This window comes from Neopsephotus bourkii, unplaced genomic scaffold, assembly GCF_033783945.1.
Source record: "Neopsephotus bourkii isolate Nb327-2 ecotype Australia unplaced genomic scaffold, CSIRO-AGI_Nbou_v1 NB_1036, whole genome shotgun sequence".
Classification (NCBI taxonomy): Eukaryota; Metazoa; Chordata; class Aves; order Psittaciformes; family Psittacidae; genus Neopsephotus; species Neopsephotus bourkii.
In genome coordinates, this window is record NW_026901525.1 from 4,335,854 (window position 1) to 4,356,125 (window position 20,272).

Here is a 20,272-nt window from a genome sequence, read left to right on the forward strand (position 1 = left end):
TTCAGGGTTGTACCCTCTCTCCAAGGCAGAGCTGCCTTTCCCACCAGCAAACCCAAGCGTAGAACCCAGTGGCCACCAGTAACACAAGGGGCATGAACAAACTTACCAAGGGCCTTTACAAAGCAGATTAAAGAGCATTTAATGTTAATTAGCTGCAATAAATTCATCAGGAGCCAGAGGGAAGACATTTTACTGCAAGAACTTTATTGCACTATGCTCAAGTGCTGAACCAAGTCTTGTGCTACTGGACATTGGTCACAGTTACACCCCCCTTTGTGTCTACACTCCATAACAGTCTGCACTTTCCACTATTTTTTCTCAATTAAGGCTGCAGAATCATAGTATAGGATACTTAGTATGGTAAAAATCAAGAGTAAAACTAGGGGGAAGAATGCAGTTATACATACAGCATGTAAAAACTGATTTTATTGTTTTTCAGAAGAGCTTAGGGTTTGGTTTTTAATCCATCAACACCTTCCCCTCCAACCTTCCACCATCTGCCAACCCAGCTTTAACTACCGGTATTTCATTTTACTAGAAACATCCATTTTACTTTGCAGAAACAGTTAGAACATTAGGTTTCTAGTTTGCAAGGGGAGGGTAAAGCCCCTTTCAGCATCATCTACCTTTCATGTGGACTCAAACACAACCAGATATGTTATTTCCCTAATGAAGGCATCAACATCACAAACACTTCTGTGTCTTCTTTATCTATTAATCAGAAACGTTACACATCTTAAAGGGAGGAAGGAACTCAGTACACCACCACAGCTTGAGTCAGGCTCAAACCAAGCTCTGTGGAGCTTGCTGTTTTCTAGCCATGGACCTTAAACAGGTTTGTCAGCAGCTCTGGGAGGGGAGGGGCTTCACAAGTGCCATTATTTTTAGCTTAAATTTATAAATCCAGGAATAGAATTCTAAAGGGCCATTACCTGTGTTCTGAAAACATGTGCCCAGTTAACCTGCAGGCTAAAAGCAGAGATCTGGAATAGGAAGAAATCCTGTGAAGCAGTTCACATCACCCGAAGCTGAAGCACAGGTAGAGACAGATACCAATCTACTACCACAGATCCAGACCAACAAGAACCTTTGGTGCTTCACAGCATATCACAGAAGAGTAGGACACTAAACCTGTATTCAGAGCCCTCAATGGCTCAATATTACAGATATAATGTCAAGTTCAAAGCATATGAGGTCACTTCTGGGGCAGGGCACAAAGTTAACGTGTTTGGTAGAAGTAGCCTGGTTGAAACTACTTATTAGAGGCTGTAACATGACTTGTCTTAATTCACTGACAACACCAATGGCATACAAAGAGAACATGGTACCATCACACTCCTAAAATGAGTGCGTTTCTAGCCTGCCAATGGTGAACGAGAGGCAAGTTGTTGTATAACTAGAGATTTCCCTCCAAAAGAGCCTAATAAAAAAACAAGGCAATCAGTGGCTAAATGGAGCTGTACATGAGGGCTAGTCTGGGAAAAGACCCATACAAGGCATTTATTCACAGACCACCTTTCTATGTGCATCCCCCACCTTTACCTCAGATGTGATATAAATGAGACCCTCCCCAAAATCCTCATTTACTGTGTTCAGCAAGGCAGAGAATCTGGACAGCAGCGAAAAGCCTTTTCTTCTTTCTTATGACAGCTTAATTCATTTTAAGTCCTTGTCTGAATCATCCCTTGGACATCAGTCTTCTGCCAGGATAGATTTTCTAACAACAGAAAGACAATTAACATCTCAGCCAAATGCTTTGGAAAAGTAAGACAGAGACACACACATGCTACACACACTCAGTTAAAGTACAACCTTGTACCCATCAGAAAAGGCCTTTAGCAGAGTCACCAGAAGTATCAGGCAGAGAATCTTCTGTTCAAGCCCACAAGAAAGCTTCTCACACCTGCAGAGCCTGAACACCATGTACGCATACAACAGACAACACCCAGTCTCTAGAATTTGCCCAGGCTGGGCTTAAGGCTGCAAGACTGCTCCCATCCAGCACCAAATGCTCCTCCTGTGCCTCAACCAGGGCCCAGCAAGGCAAAAAGCAAGGCAACTCCATTTCAACGAGTCCTTTTAAATAGGAATTAATTTATCAGGCCCTAATCTTGGGGAACTTTCCTCCAATCAAGAAAACAGTTTCTGCACAAGCCAATGCTCTGCTGGTTTTCCTTAGACATAAAATTTACTTTATTTCTTTTCTTAAAAAGTTAAAAATACACAAGATTCAGAAACTGATTTTCTCCCTGCAGATGTTCCAACTGCAGCTCAAGGAGAAAACAATCCTTCACTGAAATGTTGCTCTTAGGTTTGTTTTAATTTTTATTTTTTTTTCAATCATCACCACCATTAGGACAGAGGCTGAGGTCACTGACTGACTCCCCCCAATCTGATGCTGTAGTTTGATTCCAGATTCACATTTCCAGGTGCCAAGAGTCCAGAAAAGAGCCATGCTAGCTTCTGCCTTCGTTTGGGATTATGCTTTATTGAACACAGCAGTGACCGTTGGCATCTTTGAAGCGTAATCGCATCTTAGGCCGGTATTTTTCAAGGTAAAGCAGCTGTTTGGAATTGAAAGCTCCCCTCCTTTTCCTAAAACAAAGAGAATGAAGGCTAATATCAGTGGAAAAAAGTACCGCTTCAATCGCCACACCCCCCAAGGCAGATCAGTCCTCTGTTCAAAGCCTTCCTGTAGCTACAAAACCAGCATTTCTGTCTCAGTTCTGAATTCACTGACTCTCTGAGGAGGGATAAACCAGGCCAGCTCACTGCCTACATGTCAAAATATTAAAATCCAGGGAACAAATTTCAGTCTGTTTTCTTGGATTGGAGAGCTTATTTCCATCACCAGCAGCAGCAGCTGAACAACATCAAGGTTACTCTTTTCTTGCAGGTATGTGGGCTACTTGTATCAGCTAAGCAAGGCCATGACATTCAGATACAAACATGTAAGAGGTTCTCAGGAAATTGCTTCCTGGGATAAAGGTATCATCCCCAAGATGAGAAAAACGGAATTTAAGGAAGTTAAAATTCAGGAAAATCTCTCAACAGCAATACAGTTCACAGAGGGAACTGAGGACCCTGGGAGTCTGTATAAGGATGAACTGCTCTTTTGGCAAAGCTCATTCAACATAAATCGCACCTGCTGGGCTTCATTTCAAGATGTGATGTTATCACTAAACCAGCAGAGCTCTGCAGTCTCATCCTTCATCACATTTGTCAATTTTCCAGACATTTCCTAGGTGGGTAACACTCCCCACAGGACACATAGGAGCGCTGGTGCTCATGTGCTGGCCCACCCACACTACCATTTGTATCAGTTTCATTAGGAGCAACTAGCCCATGATCGGGTCATCTACAATTTTTACAGCCCCAGCCTGGACATTTTTTCCTCCCAAGTTCAAAATCTTCGAGTCTCAAGTCAATGGCTTAATACATAAGCCCAGGTTTAATGTGTATATATATATATATATATATGTATAGTAACAATAAAAGAGAGGGAGAGAGAGAGAGAGGGCACAAGCCTCAATATTTACGTCAAAGTCATGCTGATCATGTCAGAATATAAGCACTAGAAATCAAATCAGAAATCTAATGAATTCTGCTGCATACTGTTCAAATACAACATAAATGAGAGATTTCTTGAGCAAAGGGAAGTTTAACTTACTGCCTTATAAACTGAACTGCATCTTCGTACTTCATTCCGCATTCAATGAGAGCAAGTGCAACCAGTACAGGAGCCCTAAAGGAGAAGAATCGGTATTTTAGAAAGATCTAGAGAAACCATACATTGAAACCCTCAAAATACATCAAGTTAATCTGTAAAGAGCTTCAGTACTTTCTCTGTAAGCATTACCTATAGAACAACATTTGCCTGCTGAGTACCTAAGTAGACAGCTCCATTTCCTCCTAGCTCACAGAATAAACAGAACATTCAGAGGTTACATTTGGGAATATGAATTTAGCATTGAGCTCTCCTGAATCAGTCTGCTTAAATTATTATTTCATCTTGAAAGGAAGTTCTCTGCAAAGAAGGAAGTTGAGTGGCAAGGAGAGAAACATCAGTCCTCATGTGAGCAAGAAATACAAGCCTAACTCCTCCTGAAACCGAAGTGAAGCCACTTCATAGAGTAAGAAAGTCACTGAATTGGTTTTTCTAAATGCCTTTTTTTTTATTATTATTCTCACATCCTTACTATGTGTATCAGTTGAAAAGGAGGAAATTAAAAATTGTACAGCCTCAGAAATTGTACCACACGTGTCAAGAAGCCCAAGAGATTTACAGCAAAAAGACACCTTCAAATGAATAGCACCTTCAACTGCTTGTGTCACTCCTGACAGGAGTGTTCTCAACAATCTCACCATGTTTTTCCTTCCGTCCTTGATAAGAGTTATGAAACCACTCAAGATTAAGTTGCAGTAAGTCTCTCTTGCTTTAATGGCACAAACTTGCTGCTGCTTTAAAGTGTTACTTGTGAGAAAACGGAGGAATTGGCACTTACTTAACACCCTCCTTGACCTTCCAGACAAAGGAACTAATTTTTAAGTCCAGTATAAAAAGAAGCCAGCAGAACACCAACCTTCCCAACCCTGCAACACAGTGAACAGCAATACAGCAGCCAGGCTCCTCACGGAATTTGGATTTCAACAGGTTGAGCCAGTCATCAACTATTTGATTGGGGGGTGGTGCTCCATCATCAAATGGCCAGTCCTTTGAAGGAAAGAAAAAGGCATTAGTGACATGGATTTCAAACCATAGTCAACAGCAAGGTAACCGGAACTGGGAGAAAGAAAATACTGCATCAGCAAGAAGTGCGTGCTACAAACAGATCTATTTTTCTGGCTGCACGAAAGCTGGAAAGTCAATATAATGCAACACTAAATGTTTAACAACCATTAAACTGCACTTTCCAATAACATTTCAATAAAACTCTACTAACTCCTGTGTGGTATAGAATTTTTAGAAAAATGGCTGCCTTGGAAATCCATTTTATTAAAAATAATAAAAATTAAGACATTTCAAATAAACATCTGAGAAATGAGAACTCTGCAGACTTTTGCCTGTGATTCTGTCAATCTTTTAAGGTGCTATTTGTACTTCAGACTGTACAAAGAAGCTACTTCCTAAAAATTCAAGGGGATCAGCAGAGGAGAAGGTTATTCATAACAACTCAAATGGATCACCTTGTCCAGCTGCCATGAATCCAGTCAGCAAGACAGCTCAAGTCCAAATCCCCCAGCCCATTCACAAGCAAGAATAGTGCTCAGACATCAGCCAAATCACCAAGCAAACAGCATTTACAGTTAATTTTCTGCCTACTAAAGGGGCAGCCACCATTTCACTACTGAGATCACATCTGACAGCATCACCGTGCCTGTCAATCAAAACTGCATGTCAGAAGTTTCCCATTTCCATGAAGTCACAAGCAGTCTCCTGGAACTTGCACTAAGTGAAGTACATGTCCTACATTTCAGGATCATCATGTGCTTTATAATCTTCTCAAGACAACAGGGAGTGCTGCAGAAAGAGCACTACCAGACACAGGGGGGGACATAATACTTAGTAGTTATTTAGCACTTTTCATTAGACCGCAATGCCTTTTACAAGAGAGACTCTTAGCCAGAGCTTTGTATTATTCAGCCACCTCTCCAAGTGGCAGGGAAATGGCTAGAAACAGGTCTTTCATGTAGTGTCTTGAGAACAGCTTAATATGAAGTAATATTCTGTGAAGCCTTAAAGAAGCATGCAGAAACTGAGCAAGTACAGCTAAAGGTAAAAAAACCCACCAGGCTTTCCCTTTTTTTACTGCTACCCTGATAATTCCTGAACAGCAAATACAACTTTGGACAACCCTCGGCCTGAGAACCCAAGCACATGTGCTGGCACTTACAAAAGCTGAAAGGTGGAAATTGTGTCTTGGAACTACCAAATCAAAAAGCTTTTAGTTCCTGAAATGACACTGTATGTGATGAATTCAGAAAGACACACAAAGTCTGAGGGGCACAGAGAACTCCTTTTCTAAGGCAAATGGGAAATTAAAAGTATCTGGGACAACAAGGCTATAGAAACAAGATCATAAAGTGAAACTTGCTCTTTCTAATTAAAGGCTTTCACCAGATTTTCCACTCCATCACACATGGGTAGCTCTATTATTTTAGACCTAGTATTATGCACTGTCCCAGGAAGAGAAGTATGGGCTGCCAAGAGAAGACGCATTGCCCACTGCAAGGTGCTTTCTTCTGAAACTGCCTTCCAAAGAACAGGATTTGCATGTCAGTTCTGCTTCCTGGTTTTCCATTAAACTAAACCCTTTCCCTCAAACTAAACACAGGAGCTCATTACACTGCTTGAGCTTATATATTAAACATCACATCCACATAGCTCTTGTGCTGGCCTCAGTTAATCACAACCTCATGCAAGCATCACCTTCCCAGGAACGGTACAGCCCTGACACTGAACAGGCACTGACAAAACCCTGCTCAGGACAAGGAACAAGAACACTTTTGAGACTGGAGGAGTGAATGCAGCAAAGTTTTGCGAGTCTTTCCTGCTGAGGAGTTCTGCCAGCATCACCTCTGAGCTTCTGTCAGACAGGATAAAACCCAACTGCTAAGCTCCCCAACCAAACCAGTCATTTAATAACCAGGATGATGCACCGAGATTGCATAAACAGAATACACAACTCTTCTGTGCCACTGTGCAGGATCTGGGAAGGATGATAGGAAAGAAGGGGTTATTCTTATCTATCCTTCAGCTGGAGCAGCGTCGCTTAGCAGAACAGCTCTGGGTTTGTCAGTTGGCAACAACTGCAGGATTGGCAATGCAGAACTGAGACAACCAAGAAGCAGTAACAGGACTTCAAGGTGACAAGAATCCCATGTTCAAAACCCACATGAAGGACTGAGAGAAGAACAATGGTATCTGTCTTTGATCCTGAAGATGAACAAACCCCCTAGAGCCTCCTTGGTTACCAGCCAGTGCAAAACTATTTCCAGAAAACCACCAGTTTTTGTGATGTAACATTTCTGTGTTACAAGACCTGATGCATGAACCCAAGAACTGCAGAAACCCACAGAAACGAAATCCATTCCCACCTCCTGGATTTAATCTCTGTTGATAAACACATGCATGTAATAGTACTACTTCAAACACAGAACATCCAATTCTCTACTTTCTCACTATGCCATCTGCCAAAGCAGCTCTGGAGCTGCCAGTTCTACCCACCCTGCCAGTGCACACTCCTCTCACAGCCTGAGAGCAGGCTCTGCTCAAGTGCTCTCATTTTGAGAGGTTTCACTATGCTTTTGACCTCAACAGTTTTAAAATAGACACTAATCTGTCAGGCTGGTTTTAATCTTAATGTTATTTTTGCAAGCAAATATTAGCTTTAAATAGTGACGTGTTATTTTCTAAGCCAGCTGGTAATTCAGTATGAGTTCTGAACAGCAACAGGACTCTGATTTGAAAAAGGAAGTGCTCCTAGGAAAGCAAAGCTGGTCATTCTGGTAACTAGTTAAAGCTTATCTGAAATAGAAAATACTACTGCAATACAGTGAATTACTAAGACAACCCCATGACTGGGATCATCAGGATCAGGGATAACATTAGCAGCAAACCTTCCCTGTTACCTTCTGCTTTCTGTTATCCTTAACAGATGCCTGGCAGATTTATGCTCTCTCCTGTTTGTCCTTCTGCAGCAATGGAACACTAAGATCTCGTATGCACCCAGTGCAAAGAGGCTTGTTAGCTGAGACAAACCTGTGGACACAAGACTCTCACGTGTTACTTAAAGTGAAAGGATCTCTTAGCACAGCTACAGAAAAAAACATTTCCAGTTTTTACAAAAGCTTCCTCAAAAACCTGCTTTCAGTTCAAACCAAGCCAACACCAAGTTCCTAAAGTTTCCTGAGAACCAAAATCCCCAAACTATTTCAGAAGCAGAGGCTGCAGAAGACAGTGCACTTCCAGCTCCTGCAGCTGACCCGGGGGCATGGACTGCAGGAGGTCGATTTGGCTCCCAGCTGCAGACGCCAAGGTCTCACAGGGCAGAGCTGGACACCTGCAAAACTGTCCCAAGTCTTCCAGAAAGAACCCAGCTCTTGATCTAGCACAGGAACACAAACTCTTAAACCCCACCTTAAATCAGGGCTCTGAGCCCCTTGGCACCAGAAGTTTAATCCTTCCAGTCTCTGGCAAGCACAGGAATATCACAGCTGGAAGCTTCACAGCAGCATTATGAGAACACTTGCATGTCCCAGTCCAAGACAGCTCCAGAGAGAACAAAAAAAGCCCTGGGAGCATGGCTAACCCTATAATGACTGATTTTTGCAACAACATTGAGGCACACGTGGCTGCCTAGAACTGGAGTAAATGCTTACCAGGGCCAGAAGCCAAGAAACCCAATCGACCTGTACAGGAGTGTTCGCAGACATGTGAGGATACAAGTTTTTCTCCTAATGGAAAACTGCAGTTTTTCTCCGCCTGAGCCATAAAAATCAAGGGGTAATGGAAGGCTGACTACCTGCACCAAGAAGGTAAGATGCATTTTCTGGCCTCAGAACAGAGTATTATTCACTCCAGTAAAATAAACTGATTATATCTGACACACTGTGATGATTCAGAAGTACTGCCTGGAAAAATACCGCCTGCTAGCTTCGTGTGAGCACACACCTACTAAAACAACCTTCCCATAACCACCGAGCAACACCAGACCATACAGTCAGACAGTCACTGCATAATGGTAGCTGTGAGCAGCAGTTATGGAATTCCACCTGCTGAAGAGGGGAGCCACCAGCAGCCAGGCTCCATTTGGAGATGAGCTGTGATGAGGCTGTCGACCAATATCCCGCCATAGTCAGTATCAACATGTCAGAAAGTCTCAAAAGGCGGCACTTTCTGAAGGATGGACTTTTATCTGCACCCTGAGAAGGTCCAACAGTAAAGCCAGGAAGTGCTGAAAAGCACTAAGCTGTATGAACCACAAGGCTGAACACAGGGTTAGTAACAAACTAGTCACTAAAAGGCAATTGAAGTACCTCAACAAACCCAGATATCCAGGAATAGGCATTTTTCCTCCAACTAAAGAGCTCTGGCAATAGTAATAAACCAGCAAGTACCTCTTACAAAAGCACAGTGAGCTTCTCAAAACCAGCGTTAGCTGATGATGGAGATCACATTGCTTTTGGCCAGTCTGAAACAGTCACAACTGCTTGCCCAAAGCCTGGGGCATCCCCGCCACTTCTGCCTATCGTGGGTTTCATTTATAGACAGTTTCAAAGGCAACTCACTAGAACCTGGATTCCTTCTTTTTCGATGGGAGCTTGATCGTAAGTGGCTTCACAAACTCGCACCAGGGTTCTCACTCCATACTTCTTGAGCTCCTTTAGGGAAAAGGAACACAGGTGAGCACATGACACAGGGACCAACACAAGCACTTTCCCAGGAGCTGCAGAACTAAACAGTCAGTGGTGCCACCACTACCATACAGCTCCAAGGTGACTACACAGGGAAGGAGCAAATGCCAGCACAAGAAGGGAGGCTATGGCCTATAAGAGGACAAGGGCTACAAATAACAGGAATAAACATAAAACACTCTGAATCCTCCTTATCCAGGGAAATGCCAAGGTGGGAAAAAAAATGCATATATAAGAGCCATATTAAAATAACCACTTATATTCTCCAAGCAGCTGCTTCTTCTCTTTAAATAGAAGCCTGGAACTGTTTGCTTCGGACAGTGTTGACATTTTAAGGCAGGGAGGAACAGAACACACACACCATCATACTCTAGCCTCCTTGTAATGCACTATAAGTAGCACATTGTGCTAGATAAATAATCAGAAGATCAAACAAAAGCTGTTCCAGTTCACTTTGAAGGTTCATACAGCAAGCAGAATTTCCTCTCATGCTTGGAATGAATCACTGTAACTTCTAACAATTAGCAATAATACCTATTCCAGTCAGGACTCCTGAAAAAGGAAGACAATCCATGTTAATGGGGAAAATATACATAAAGACCAAAAGAATGTGGCTTTCAAAATTAACCAATAATATCTGAGCAGGTTCCTGGTGAATGGCCACTGCTGAATGATGGAAGTCAACAGCCACAGTCAGCCATCAGTATCAGATGACAGGATCTCTCTGGAAGAAATAGACCTGCACATGCAACATGAAATCCTCTAGATATGAGGCCACAAAGAAACTGTAGGTTTGCAGTGACCCAGGACATAGAAATACACCATCTTACCATTCCTCTGATGATACCATCATCAGCTGCTTTTTCAGAAAGCTGAATATTAGGTTTTACTGTATTTAAGTTCTGACTGCGTCAGTGACAGTGCGACCCACTGCCCATGTAACTGATTTTTCCCAGCACTCAGGCCCAGCAGATGTCATGTCTCACAGATACAGTCTAGCACCCAAAATCTTGGGCTGTTCTGGATCAAGGCAGTTTGGTAACACAGTCTGTGAACTACAGCATGGGTTTAAGTATCGTGCTTACCCCTAGTCTAAGGGTGAAGGCAGGTCAGAAACCAATTACAATTCTGTCGACTACTTTAAAAGCCAAAAGGTGAGCCACAGATTGATATATTGGAAGCACTGCATTATTTAATGAAAGATAACATTTAGAACCACAGAACATGCAGACCTTCAGAAACCAGGCCAAGAACATGGCGAGGTAAGTCTATTCTAAAATGGAAGTTCATTCAGCCTCTTGTAATTAAAGAAATGCAGGACTTAGGAAAAAGCAATCGGTGGATTCTCTTCTCATCCTGTCAGGAGAATGTGACCAATATATTAAAGATAAAAACACCTTAAGTTTCAGGTAACACATAATATACAGCCAAAGTATGGAGCCACAGGTGTGAAGACCGACTGTCCAGTGCTTCTACAGAAGTATGAGCATGCCAGGAAGCTTTATCTGGTTGCCTTACCTCTGTGAACCTGTTGAGGGTTGTATTGGTTGGGTTGTGAGTGATCAGGAAACGCATGTTCTCATAAGTGATTTCCACGGGGGCTGGACGGTTCATAATGGCAACTGAAGTGTGCAAGGGGCCAAAAGATTGAGGAAAATAATTAAAAAAAAAATTAAAAAAAATCAATAACCTTGGAAAGGTTTCACAGCAGAAAACATTAAAGAGACCACTAAAATGCCTTGGACAGATCAGAGCTTGCTTTGACGTGTTTGTTCCGTAAAGAATTTGCTGGTAGAAAAGCTGGTTTGCTTCAGAATCCACTTGAATTCAACTTCGGCCTCAACTGCTGCAGGTGGTACCCTTCAGACTCCAAAACTCTGACTACATGCAAGACTAGGCAGCCTGTTCTACATTTAGGCACTGGTGAGGCAAAAAAGTAAGGGCAGATTTTCTCTCCACTTTGTTTTCTTGATGCTTCGTTTTGCTAGAGTCAGTAAAAGGAAAATGCTTCCAATGTGCAGAAGATATCCCATATATCTGAGTGTCTACTGTGTCCGGAGTCTTCAAGGCAAAGTAATTATGGCACGTGGAAGCCCCTGCACTCAGCTCACTTGTCAGCCAGGATGCTGTGCTGGGCCTGGCAGAATTCTGCCCTCACACTCAGAATCGCCATAAATGTGCAGCGTATGCTCCAACAGAACACCTGAGAGAAGAGAAAGATCAGGTAAGAGGATTTGTTGCTTCTACTTGCAGAAACACTGAATGCTGACCCTCCCAGAGAAACCTGAGTTAGACTAGAGAAGACTGTATTTAAAAAACAAACAAAAAACAATCTTCATTAGACTCCTCACAGTTGCAATCCCGAATATCCTGTGGGCACTGAGACATGGACTTCTGGTAAGTGCTGCTCCTGGCAGACACCGGAACTGAGAACAAGGAAACCTTTCTATGCTCTCTACAGCCCTTCCCTCCCATTCAGGTGCCTCAAAAGAGAAGAAAATAGCACAAAGCCGAGTACACTCTCCAAAGTGGCTGTTGGTACAGTCATACCTGCTTGGCTTAAGGCCAAATATGTTACAAATACTGTTGGTATAGCTTATTTTTTCCTGAGCAAAATAAGCAGCACAAGCAGAAACAAGAGTGTACCTAAAGTGCCACGTATTTGAGCTTTTGCTAGCAGATAAATTTCACCCACAGTGCTGTATCCACAAACTCCTACAGCAGCAGCGAGACACCCTCCAGAAATCAGCCATTTCAACAGCAGTCAAATGGTCACTTAACAGTAATAACTGTAAGTTATTCTCAGTCTTACCTGTGTTCACAGACTAGGGTATTAAAAGCCTGTGGCAGATTCCAGTCCTAACACATAGGCTTCAAAATACAGATGTTTCAGCAAAAGCAATAAAAGATGGAACCATGCAATTCAACCATGAAGGTTAGGCAGATGAAAATGGAGCTAAAAGAGCTCAGCTCATTTAAGGCTGAAATACTAAATAAGCAACATGGCTTTTCACTGCATTTAAAAAGCCAAAGAGTCACTACTGACACTTCAGGGTTTTAAGGAAAAAGTTTGAAATCTTGAATCAAATCCAAACTAACAGCCAGAAGTCACAAACCTGCAACTCAGCGAATGCCATCAGGGAAACATACACACATGGAAGTTCACCCCCCAAACTTCTGGTGCACCCAACATTTTAAAGAGATCCTCACTTGAAAATAGTCAAATTAAGTCCTACAGAATCACCTTTTTCACTGACATGAAGACAGAACTCACCCACAGAACAACAATTATTTCCTTAAAGAACAGCTCTCAGTGCCAAAAAAAATCCGTGGATTAGGTTGCCAGAGGCAAAAGCAGAGATGCTGTCAATGACCTGCCCCAGCCTTAGCACAGCTCCACTGAGTGACTCAAATGCGCATTTCAAAAATGAATCCAGGAATATTTCAGCAGTGTCATGACTACAGGATCCACTTTCACCCCAGCTGGAAGAATTCCATCTAAGCACATCACGCTCAAGTCCTTACACATTGTCAATTCTTGCACATTTGTCACACACATACTACCCAATACAATACCCAATTTGTCTCCTACATAGTACCCAATCTCAAAGGGTAGAGGTTGCTAAAATCAATTCCAGCCTGCTGTAGCTGTAATGCACCAGGAACAGAATGACCAAAGTCACAGTGTCCACATGTGCAACGTCTGTAAAACTTGATGCAAGAAAGTCCCTTTTCAGGCCAACTCTGACCTGGTTTCCCTGCTTTGAACACAGCCCAGTCATATGGCATGTCCTGAGAGTGACCCACACACCTATGCTACACAATGGTTCCAAAACTAACTTTTGAGCACTCAAAAAGGTCATTTAAATAAAATTAGTGGTCAACAGATCTTGGCATATGAGATCAGAACTTGGATCCTGCACATCAGAGGCTTGCAGCATTACAAAGTACACTGTCATGAGGGGAAGAGCTGTTGCATCGTATTTAAACAAATCCTTTAGACATTCTTCTTTTCAGCACCAATAATTTCATTGGAAAAGCCTCATGCAGTGCTATTTGCACTGAGTTGTATCAGCCCAGATCATTATAGTTACACTTCACCTCCCTCAAGCAAATCAAAGAAGGAATTTCAACCCAATTATTTTAAGTTTTTTGTAAAACTGATTTACCAAGTCATTGAGAAAGGACACATGGAGATACCATGTTCCAGTGAATCCAGAGTGGCAGGGGCAGCTCTGCTCTGATCTGCAGCTGCTTGTGGTCTGACCCTGGCCAAGCCACTTTCAGTAGCTCAGCTCATCCTGTAGAGCGAAAATGACACAATTTACCTTCCCCAAAGGAGTACAACTGAAGTGTTTAATCAGCTAATAGCTAAGAAATGATTAAAAACAGTGTGCTGTATTTAAGGCTGAAAAATAATTTCCAAAAGGATAAGAAGTTCATGTAGCACAGGAGCCTATTTGTAGAAGTTGGGTTACTGACACATACATCCCTTCCTCCCTCGATTTTCAGCTGCTGTTAAGCTGAAGTTTAAAAAGAAAAACTAGGCTCCTCATTAAGGAAATGAAAACTAGGAAAACCCCTGTTGTCTGCAACTTCTGATCTCCCCAAGCAAATACTTTACCATTTTCTTCCTCCCTGTGCTAGCAAGCAAATCTGCACTTCAAAAATCCCAAGAGAACAGAGCGCTACCAAACCAACAAGAGTAACTAGAAACCAGGTCTATGCACAACATAAAAAAGGAATAATTTCTCAGCCAATTAATCTTCAACTTTTTATATTTAGAAAGTGAGATAGTACATGGAGAGAAACCAAAAGATGACACCACGTCTTGCATGGCTGGCCTCAGAAAGGGAGTGGAGGTATCCAACATGTCAACACCATGAATGAAGTGCAAGAGGTCCATCAGGATCTGGAGGAAGAGAAAAGGCAGAGGGAGAGGACAAACAAGCCAAGCAATAGCCATACATACATCTGAAAAGAACTAAATATGCTTGGGAGTCAGATCATGATGTTGTTTAACTTAATTATAGGGAATCACCACCAATAAAGGTGTGCATCTATACAACCGAGTTTAGCAAGCTGTGCCAGTGCACTTACGGCCAGGACTCAGGTGCAATGAGCTCCCCACCTCACGCTCACACACAGCCACACATGCCAAGAGAGCTTGGTGAAGCCTAAAGAGAACAATTTGAGAAGAATGTATTTCAAACTACTATGAACATGGAAGAATATGCTTGAAACATGAGGAGGGGGCAATGCATTAACTAACATAAATAAATCAGGATGATTAACTAATTAAGAGAACAGGTAAATGAATTCCTGACTGGATAAAAGCTTCACCTGAGATTGCCTTAAGCAAAAACCCAGCACACCTACACCACTCACCTCCAGTGCCTGCAGCCTCAGTCATTACACTGATGCCTTAATTAGATGCTTCAATAGGACAAGCTGCTGCTCTTCCCTATTGAGCCCATGCAAAGCAGGAAGACAGGGCTAATGAAAAAAAAGTAGTAACATCATCAGGAATTCCCAGTTCCACCAGCTCCTTCAGAACACACTGGCAGAAGTGCTGCCTTAGCTACATCGAGGCAGCAAAGAGCCTGCAACAGCTGCAGTTTCCACAGACTGCAGAACACGGGTACCTGTGGAAAGGTCACTTGGATCCTCTTTCAAAACAACCCAGCAACAGGATGTGCAGCAGAGCCCTCTAATTTGTCAGGCTGTAGTGAAGAACACTGCTGTGTTCTGGAGTCCAGTATTTTCAAAAGATCTCAGCTGGTTTTGTTCCTGTAAGCAGGAATCCGCATTGGATGTTAACAGAGTCAGGTCATGTGGTGCTTCATTTTCATTTTCTATGAAACCTCATTCTTGGGGTTAGCATTTCCGCACGTGAAATCAACATCACGGCACGCTGAGGGTGCCCAGCCGATCCCATGAAAATTCCCATCCATATGAGGCTGCAGCCAGCCAGGCTTTTCCTGACACACTGTGTATGTCAGATTTCACCTCCCCTTTCTGCGCTGCCCTGCTAAGTGACCCACATTCTGTCCATACACCCTTAAAACGTCCTGTTTCATCTGAGTGCTTCAGAGGTGAACGAATTCACCCAGTCCTCCAAACTGAGCCTTAAACCAGCAGAAACACACACTAGCAAGAAGCAAAGCAACTATCTTTTCTAAAATATACTCTCCTAGTACAAATGGGAAAGCAACTCTGGAACGTTCTTGGAAGGAGTTATTGAACGGTCTCTGAAGGAAGCTTGCTTGGAATGACACGTGCCTAGAGAGGGGTGAGGTCAAACTTTTACTGTCCCACCCTCCCCTCCCAGCCTGCAGACAAGCTCTGCGGGTGACTCACACGTTTCCTTTCACACCAACCCCAGCCCAGGCTGTAAAACCCACCCATAGAAGCCGCAGCAGCACAGAGCAAGAGAGGGAAAATAAGTACAGATTAAGTAACTCAAAAGTGACATGAGGAAACGGCAAGAACTGTCGACTATGCTGTGCAAAACTACTCGGGTTGAGAAGAATCCTGCAGCACAACTCAGTTCTGAGTACTACACAGGAAAGGTTTAGCTGCCATCCCCAAATTTGAGTGAGGTCAAACCACAACATCTAACAAGGACATTGATGCACAGAGCCCACGACCCTGCAAGCTGGGAGCAGGAAGCGATGAGACACCACCGGAGCTCCTTCCGAGGCCCAGCAGGTACATGTGCTTTGCAACTCAGAACTTTTCTTTCTGGAGAGGGGCTTCTGACAAGAGCCTGTAGGGACAGGCCAAGGGGAATGGCTTGAACCTGCCCAAGGGGAGACTGAGCTGAGCTCTTAGGCAGAAGCTCTTCCCTGTGAGGGTGCTGAGGCGCTGGCACAGGGTGCCCAGAGAAGCTGTGGCTGCCCCATCCCTGGCAGTGCTCAAGGCCAGGTTGGACACAGGGGCTTGGAGCAAGCTGCTCCAGTGGAAGGGGTCCCTGCCTGTGGCAGGGGTTGGAGCTGGAGGAGCTTTGAGGTCCCTTCCAACACAAACCAGACTGGGTTTCTGTGATTCCTTCCTGCAAAATAGAAGCTGCTTCGTCGTGAAAAATCCTGTTTTGACACAGGCTCTTTTGAACACTTTCCCCACCCACCATTTATTTACTAAAACCCCTTCAGAAGACACATTTGAGTGCTATTTACATACTATGTCTCAAATAGTTTAAAGTTACTAAAAGTCTTTGAAAGTCACAAGCAAAAGGCCCTGCTATGAAAAAGAAACTTAAGCTCTTACCCCATTTAACGCACAGAATTGTATTTCAATAAAATTAAAAATCACTTTAGACAACAGTTCATGAGAATGTGACACTAAGAGCTCATCCTGAAAAACCTGAATGCTGAGTGCTCTGAACTGTATCAACTGCTGGTCTTTGAAAACACAGCCCTGCAAGGTCAGCAGCTCCCCAACAACTCAAACTAAATATTCTCACACTTTCAGACGACGGAGCAAAAAAAAACCAAACAACCCAGAAAAAAGCCCTTAACAAGTCAAGCAGGACTTTCACACCACGCAATGGAGACTTTACCCTGCAGAGGTACTGAGTTACTTGCATCTTACTCATCTCACTCATCTGAATGTGTGTGCGCCTTGGCCAGAAAAATGACCGAGTGGAGAGCTAGCTCCTTCTCCCTGCTCCTGCAGCAGTTAAATTCAGCCTGACAACACAAACTGAAGCTTACTGATAAATCTCACTGCACCTCCACTGAGTCTCAGTTGTCAGAATCCAGAGTCCATTATTTTGAGCAGAGCTAAATTTCAGTGTAAGCGACAGAATTTATCTTTTTAGTACAGAACAGAGAAACAAGAGGCAACAAAAAGGTTCACCTAACAGTGACGTGAATAGAAACAGCACCACAGTGTCTCATCTCTTAGAGCTGAAAAAAAGGATCAGGAGATTTAAGACTCCTTTAGCCCTTCTCAATTAGAAAAATGAGCCCCAAGATGATATCAAAGTCAACACCCACTCTAAAGGTAATTTATACTCTCTGATGATAGGCATCAGCCAGATACCAGGCTCAATAAGTGCCCGCCTAACCCAGCTTCAAAAAGAGGAGTAACTTTTAGCCCAGATCCTCAAGCCATTAGGTCTATTTTTCAGTGTCAGACACAGCTAGTTTACATCTCCAGCTCTTTACCAGGCAAAGAAGCTGTCAAACTAATCCAAATGCAACAAACACCCCAGAGCTCCTCTCTGCCAGCTCAGTAATGGCGCATCATTGACAACGTGTTTTCTCCTCCAAGGTACTATCAAAATACACAACCTACACTACTTAATGATGTGATCTGCTTGCACTGCAGGATCTCAAGAGCTGTGTTTTCAGCTGTGGATCACCATCCTCCTTCAAGTGAGGACAGAAATGTGCCTTTCCACAAGCAACAACTCTCCCTCCCAGGCGTCACCACAGTCAACCAACAGGACATGCCACCACAGGGCAAAGTCCAGTGACAGGAGTGAGGTGAGCTACTGTGATCACAGCTCAGCTCTGCTCAAGGAAGGACATCTGAGTACAGCTGCGTGCAACAGAATGCTGACTACTTGCAGGTAATCAAACCTGAAGTCAATCATCTACATTTATGAGAGATTCCATTAAAAAGATGGCAGCTAGCCCCTATGCAAGGCCACCTAGATTTCTGGTTCTGCAGCCACACGTATGCAGATACCTACTCCTACCTTAACTCCGACCAATCTTTTCTTTCCAGCAGTTGGGTTCATTAAATCGAAGTATTTCTACGTGTTGAGTCATACGGAGATAGAGGTTTTTGGCTGCTGCTGCTGGTGGGTTTATCTTTTTTTTCTTCTTTAAATACTAACTGCAGTTCTGAGTCAGAACCTGACTGGTTCATCTGGGGAGTTTTGAAGCGAGATTCCATTTATACAGTAGCCTTTAAAAGCCAACTTTCTGCCTTACTCCTCCTCACACTGAAACCAAGGAGCATACAGCTGCCCCAAGAGACAAAGCAGATTGTGACTAATCACACCAAGGAACCACGAGGAACCATCACTGCAGCTGAGTGGAGGCCACATCTACAATCATCCCCATCCCATAACACCTCCCAGCCTCCAAATCCCAAACCTCCAGCTCTCAGTAACTAGGGCTCCTCACCCACTAAAGCAGCAAACCCCAGCCATGCCCAGCAACCACAGCACTTCCTGTCTCAGGCCTTCCTGCAGGTCACTCAGCACCCTCAGCAACATCAGCACTGGCTTTTAGCTGCTGCCCTGGCTAGGCTTCATCAGCTCCCTGCTTCCAACCCAGAAAGCTCCAAGTCCCACAGGGCAGCCCTCTGCATTCACAACCCTGCCCCCACTCAAACCCCAGGAAAACCACCACATCCTGGACACCCTTCCTTTCCAGCTCCACATGCTCCCCCTGAGCCTGAGAAAGATTCAACACACACACTGCTCCCAGTCTTTCCCCTCCAGTTTCCAGCCCAGATCCCAGGAAAAAATTCTTACCCTTCACAGACCTTCTCCAGGCCTAACCTCTTCCCCCCAAACAACTCACCCATCTTTTCTCTATCCATACATACACACAGAGGAAGTAACACCCCCTCCCCTCAAACCAACCCTTACAAATGCCCCCCTTTTCAGATACAGGCAAGATCCCCCATTCACGCACATCAGCCCCTTTTCAGCCTCAGTATCCTCTCATTGCTGCAAAACTACAGCACCCCAAGCCCAGGCAGAAAGCAGTTCTCTCCCCTAAGCCATTTATTTGGGGTCCACACCCCCTCAGCACCACTACTGAAGGGGGACCCACACTAAATAGCCGCACAGCCCTGGAGGATGGGTGCTGGACGTTAACCCCATCCCACCAACGAGGAAGGTCCCTTCGAAACCAGTCTCGCAGGTGGGACACCTCACAAAGCACCCGACGCTACAGGCAAAGGCTCCTATTCTAGACGAGCCTTCCTGGCCATGGGGACCCCTCACACCATCCCACCCCACAGGCAGAGAGGTAATCCCCTACAACGAGTCCGAAGCAGAGCAGAGATCTCAGAGTCTGAGACGCTCCACGCCTGCCCAAGGCAGCTCCTAATGCCCGGAAGGGTTCCCCAAACAGGCCCCAGAGGTCAGGAAACACCCCCAAGACCAGGATGCCCCCCCCCCAAGCCATCCCGGCGGAGCAGGCGAGGGGCCCTGGGCACAAAAGGCGCCTCCAAACCGTCCGCAGAGGCCAAGGAAGTCCCTGACCTGCCCCGCAGGCCACGGAATCCCCCCACAACCTCCTAAGCAGCCGAAGGAAGGACCCCACAGGCCTCCCCAGAGCCATTATCCCCGGCACCGGGGACTAGCCTCCTCCTCACCCGAAGCCCCCCAGTTCCTCCTCGCCGCAGACCCTCACCCTGAGCATTGAGCGCGTCAGCGTTCTTCCGAGCGGGCCCGGTGCCTCCCAAGCACCGGGCCGGGCGCTGGTAAGGAGCGGAGGGAACAGAGGGGGACCGGTAGCGGCGGGGCTGGGGCTGGGGCTGTGCTGGACCGGTCCGGCCCGGAGACACCAGAGAGCCCGCGCGCTGCCACACGGCTCCTCGCTCACAGGCCGCTCCCTCCCCGCCCGCGCCCCGTGGTACGGCCCAGCCCGCCGCTGATTGGCACGACCCGCCTCACACCCACACCCGGCATTGGTACGGTCCACCCGACCCGATCCGGCGCGCTAGGCGCACCCATCCGCAGCGCCGCGGGGGTGCTCCCGCTATGTCGATGCTCGCATAAGAAGCGCTGGGGCGGCTTCGCTAGGCGCTGCCGCGGCTCTCCGTGCCGGGTACCCCTCCCCGTGCCGCGAGGAACGGGTCCCTCCGTCCCGCTGCTGTTACAACA

The 20,272-nt window shown here is 44.9% G+C and overlaps 1 protein-coding gene across 2 annotated transcripts; it reads right to left on the reverse strand.

Annotated features, from left to right (window-relative positions):
• Positions 1–2,169: 2,169 nt before the first annotated feature.
• PTP4A2 (protein tyrosine phosphatase 4A2) lies at positions 2,170–19,998 on the reverse strand. Of its 2 annotated transcripts, none has more exons than XM_061360828.1 (6): positions 19,800–19,998; positions 10,936–11,620; positions 9,292–9,384; positions 4,584–4,714; positions 3,671–3,745; positions 2,170–2,595 (listed from the first exon to the last, which is right to left on the reverse strand). In XM_061360828.1, the coding sequence occupies exons 2-6, from the start codon at positions 11,029–11,031 to the stop codon at positions 2,487–2,489; spliced, it is 504 nt and encodes a 167-aa protein (XP_061216812.1). In that variant the 5' UTR covers positions 11,032–11,620; positions 19,800–19,998; the 3' UTR covers positions 2,170–2,486. The 2 variants fall into 2 exon arrangements, with proteins under 2 accessions (XP_061216812.1, XP_061216813.1); XM_061360829.1 differs by having other exon boundaries at positions 19,762–19,998.
• Positions 19,999–20,272: the final 274 nt, after the last annotated feature.

Bases quoted from the DNA above. Each gene is read 5' to 3' on its own strand.
- PTP4A2 (XM_061360828.1), bottom strand. From the start codon at position 11,031: ATGAACCGTCCAGCCCCCGTGGAAATCACTTATGAGAACATGCGTTTC. The intron at 9,385-10,935 runs GTAAGGCAACCA...TTTTCCCTAAAG, and splicing joins CCCTCAACAGGTTCACAGAG to GAGCTCAAGAAGTATGGAGT. The intron at 3,746-4,583 runs GTTGGTGTTCTG...CTTCTCCTTTAG, and splicing joins TGTGTTGCAGGGTTGGGAAG to GGCTCCTGTACTGGTTGCAC.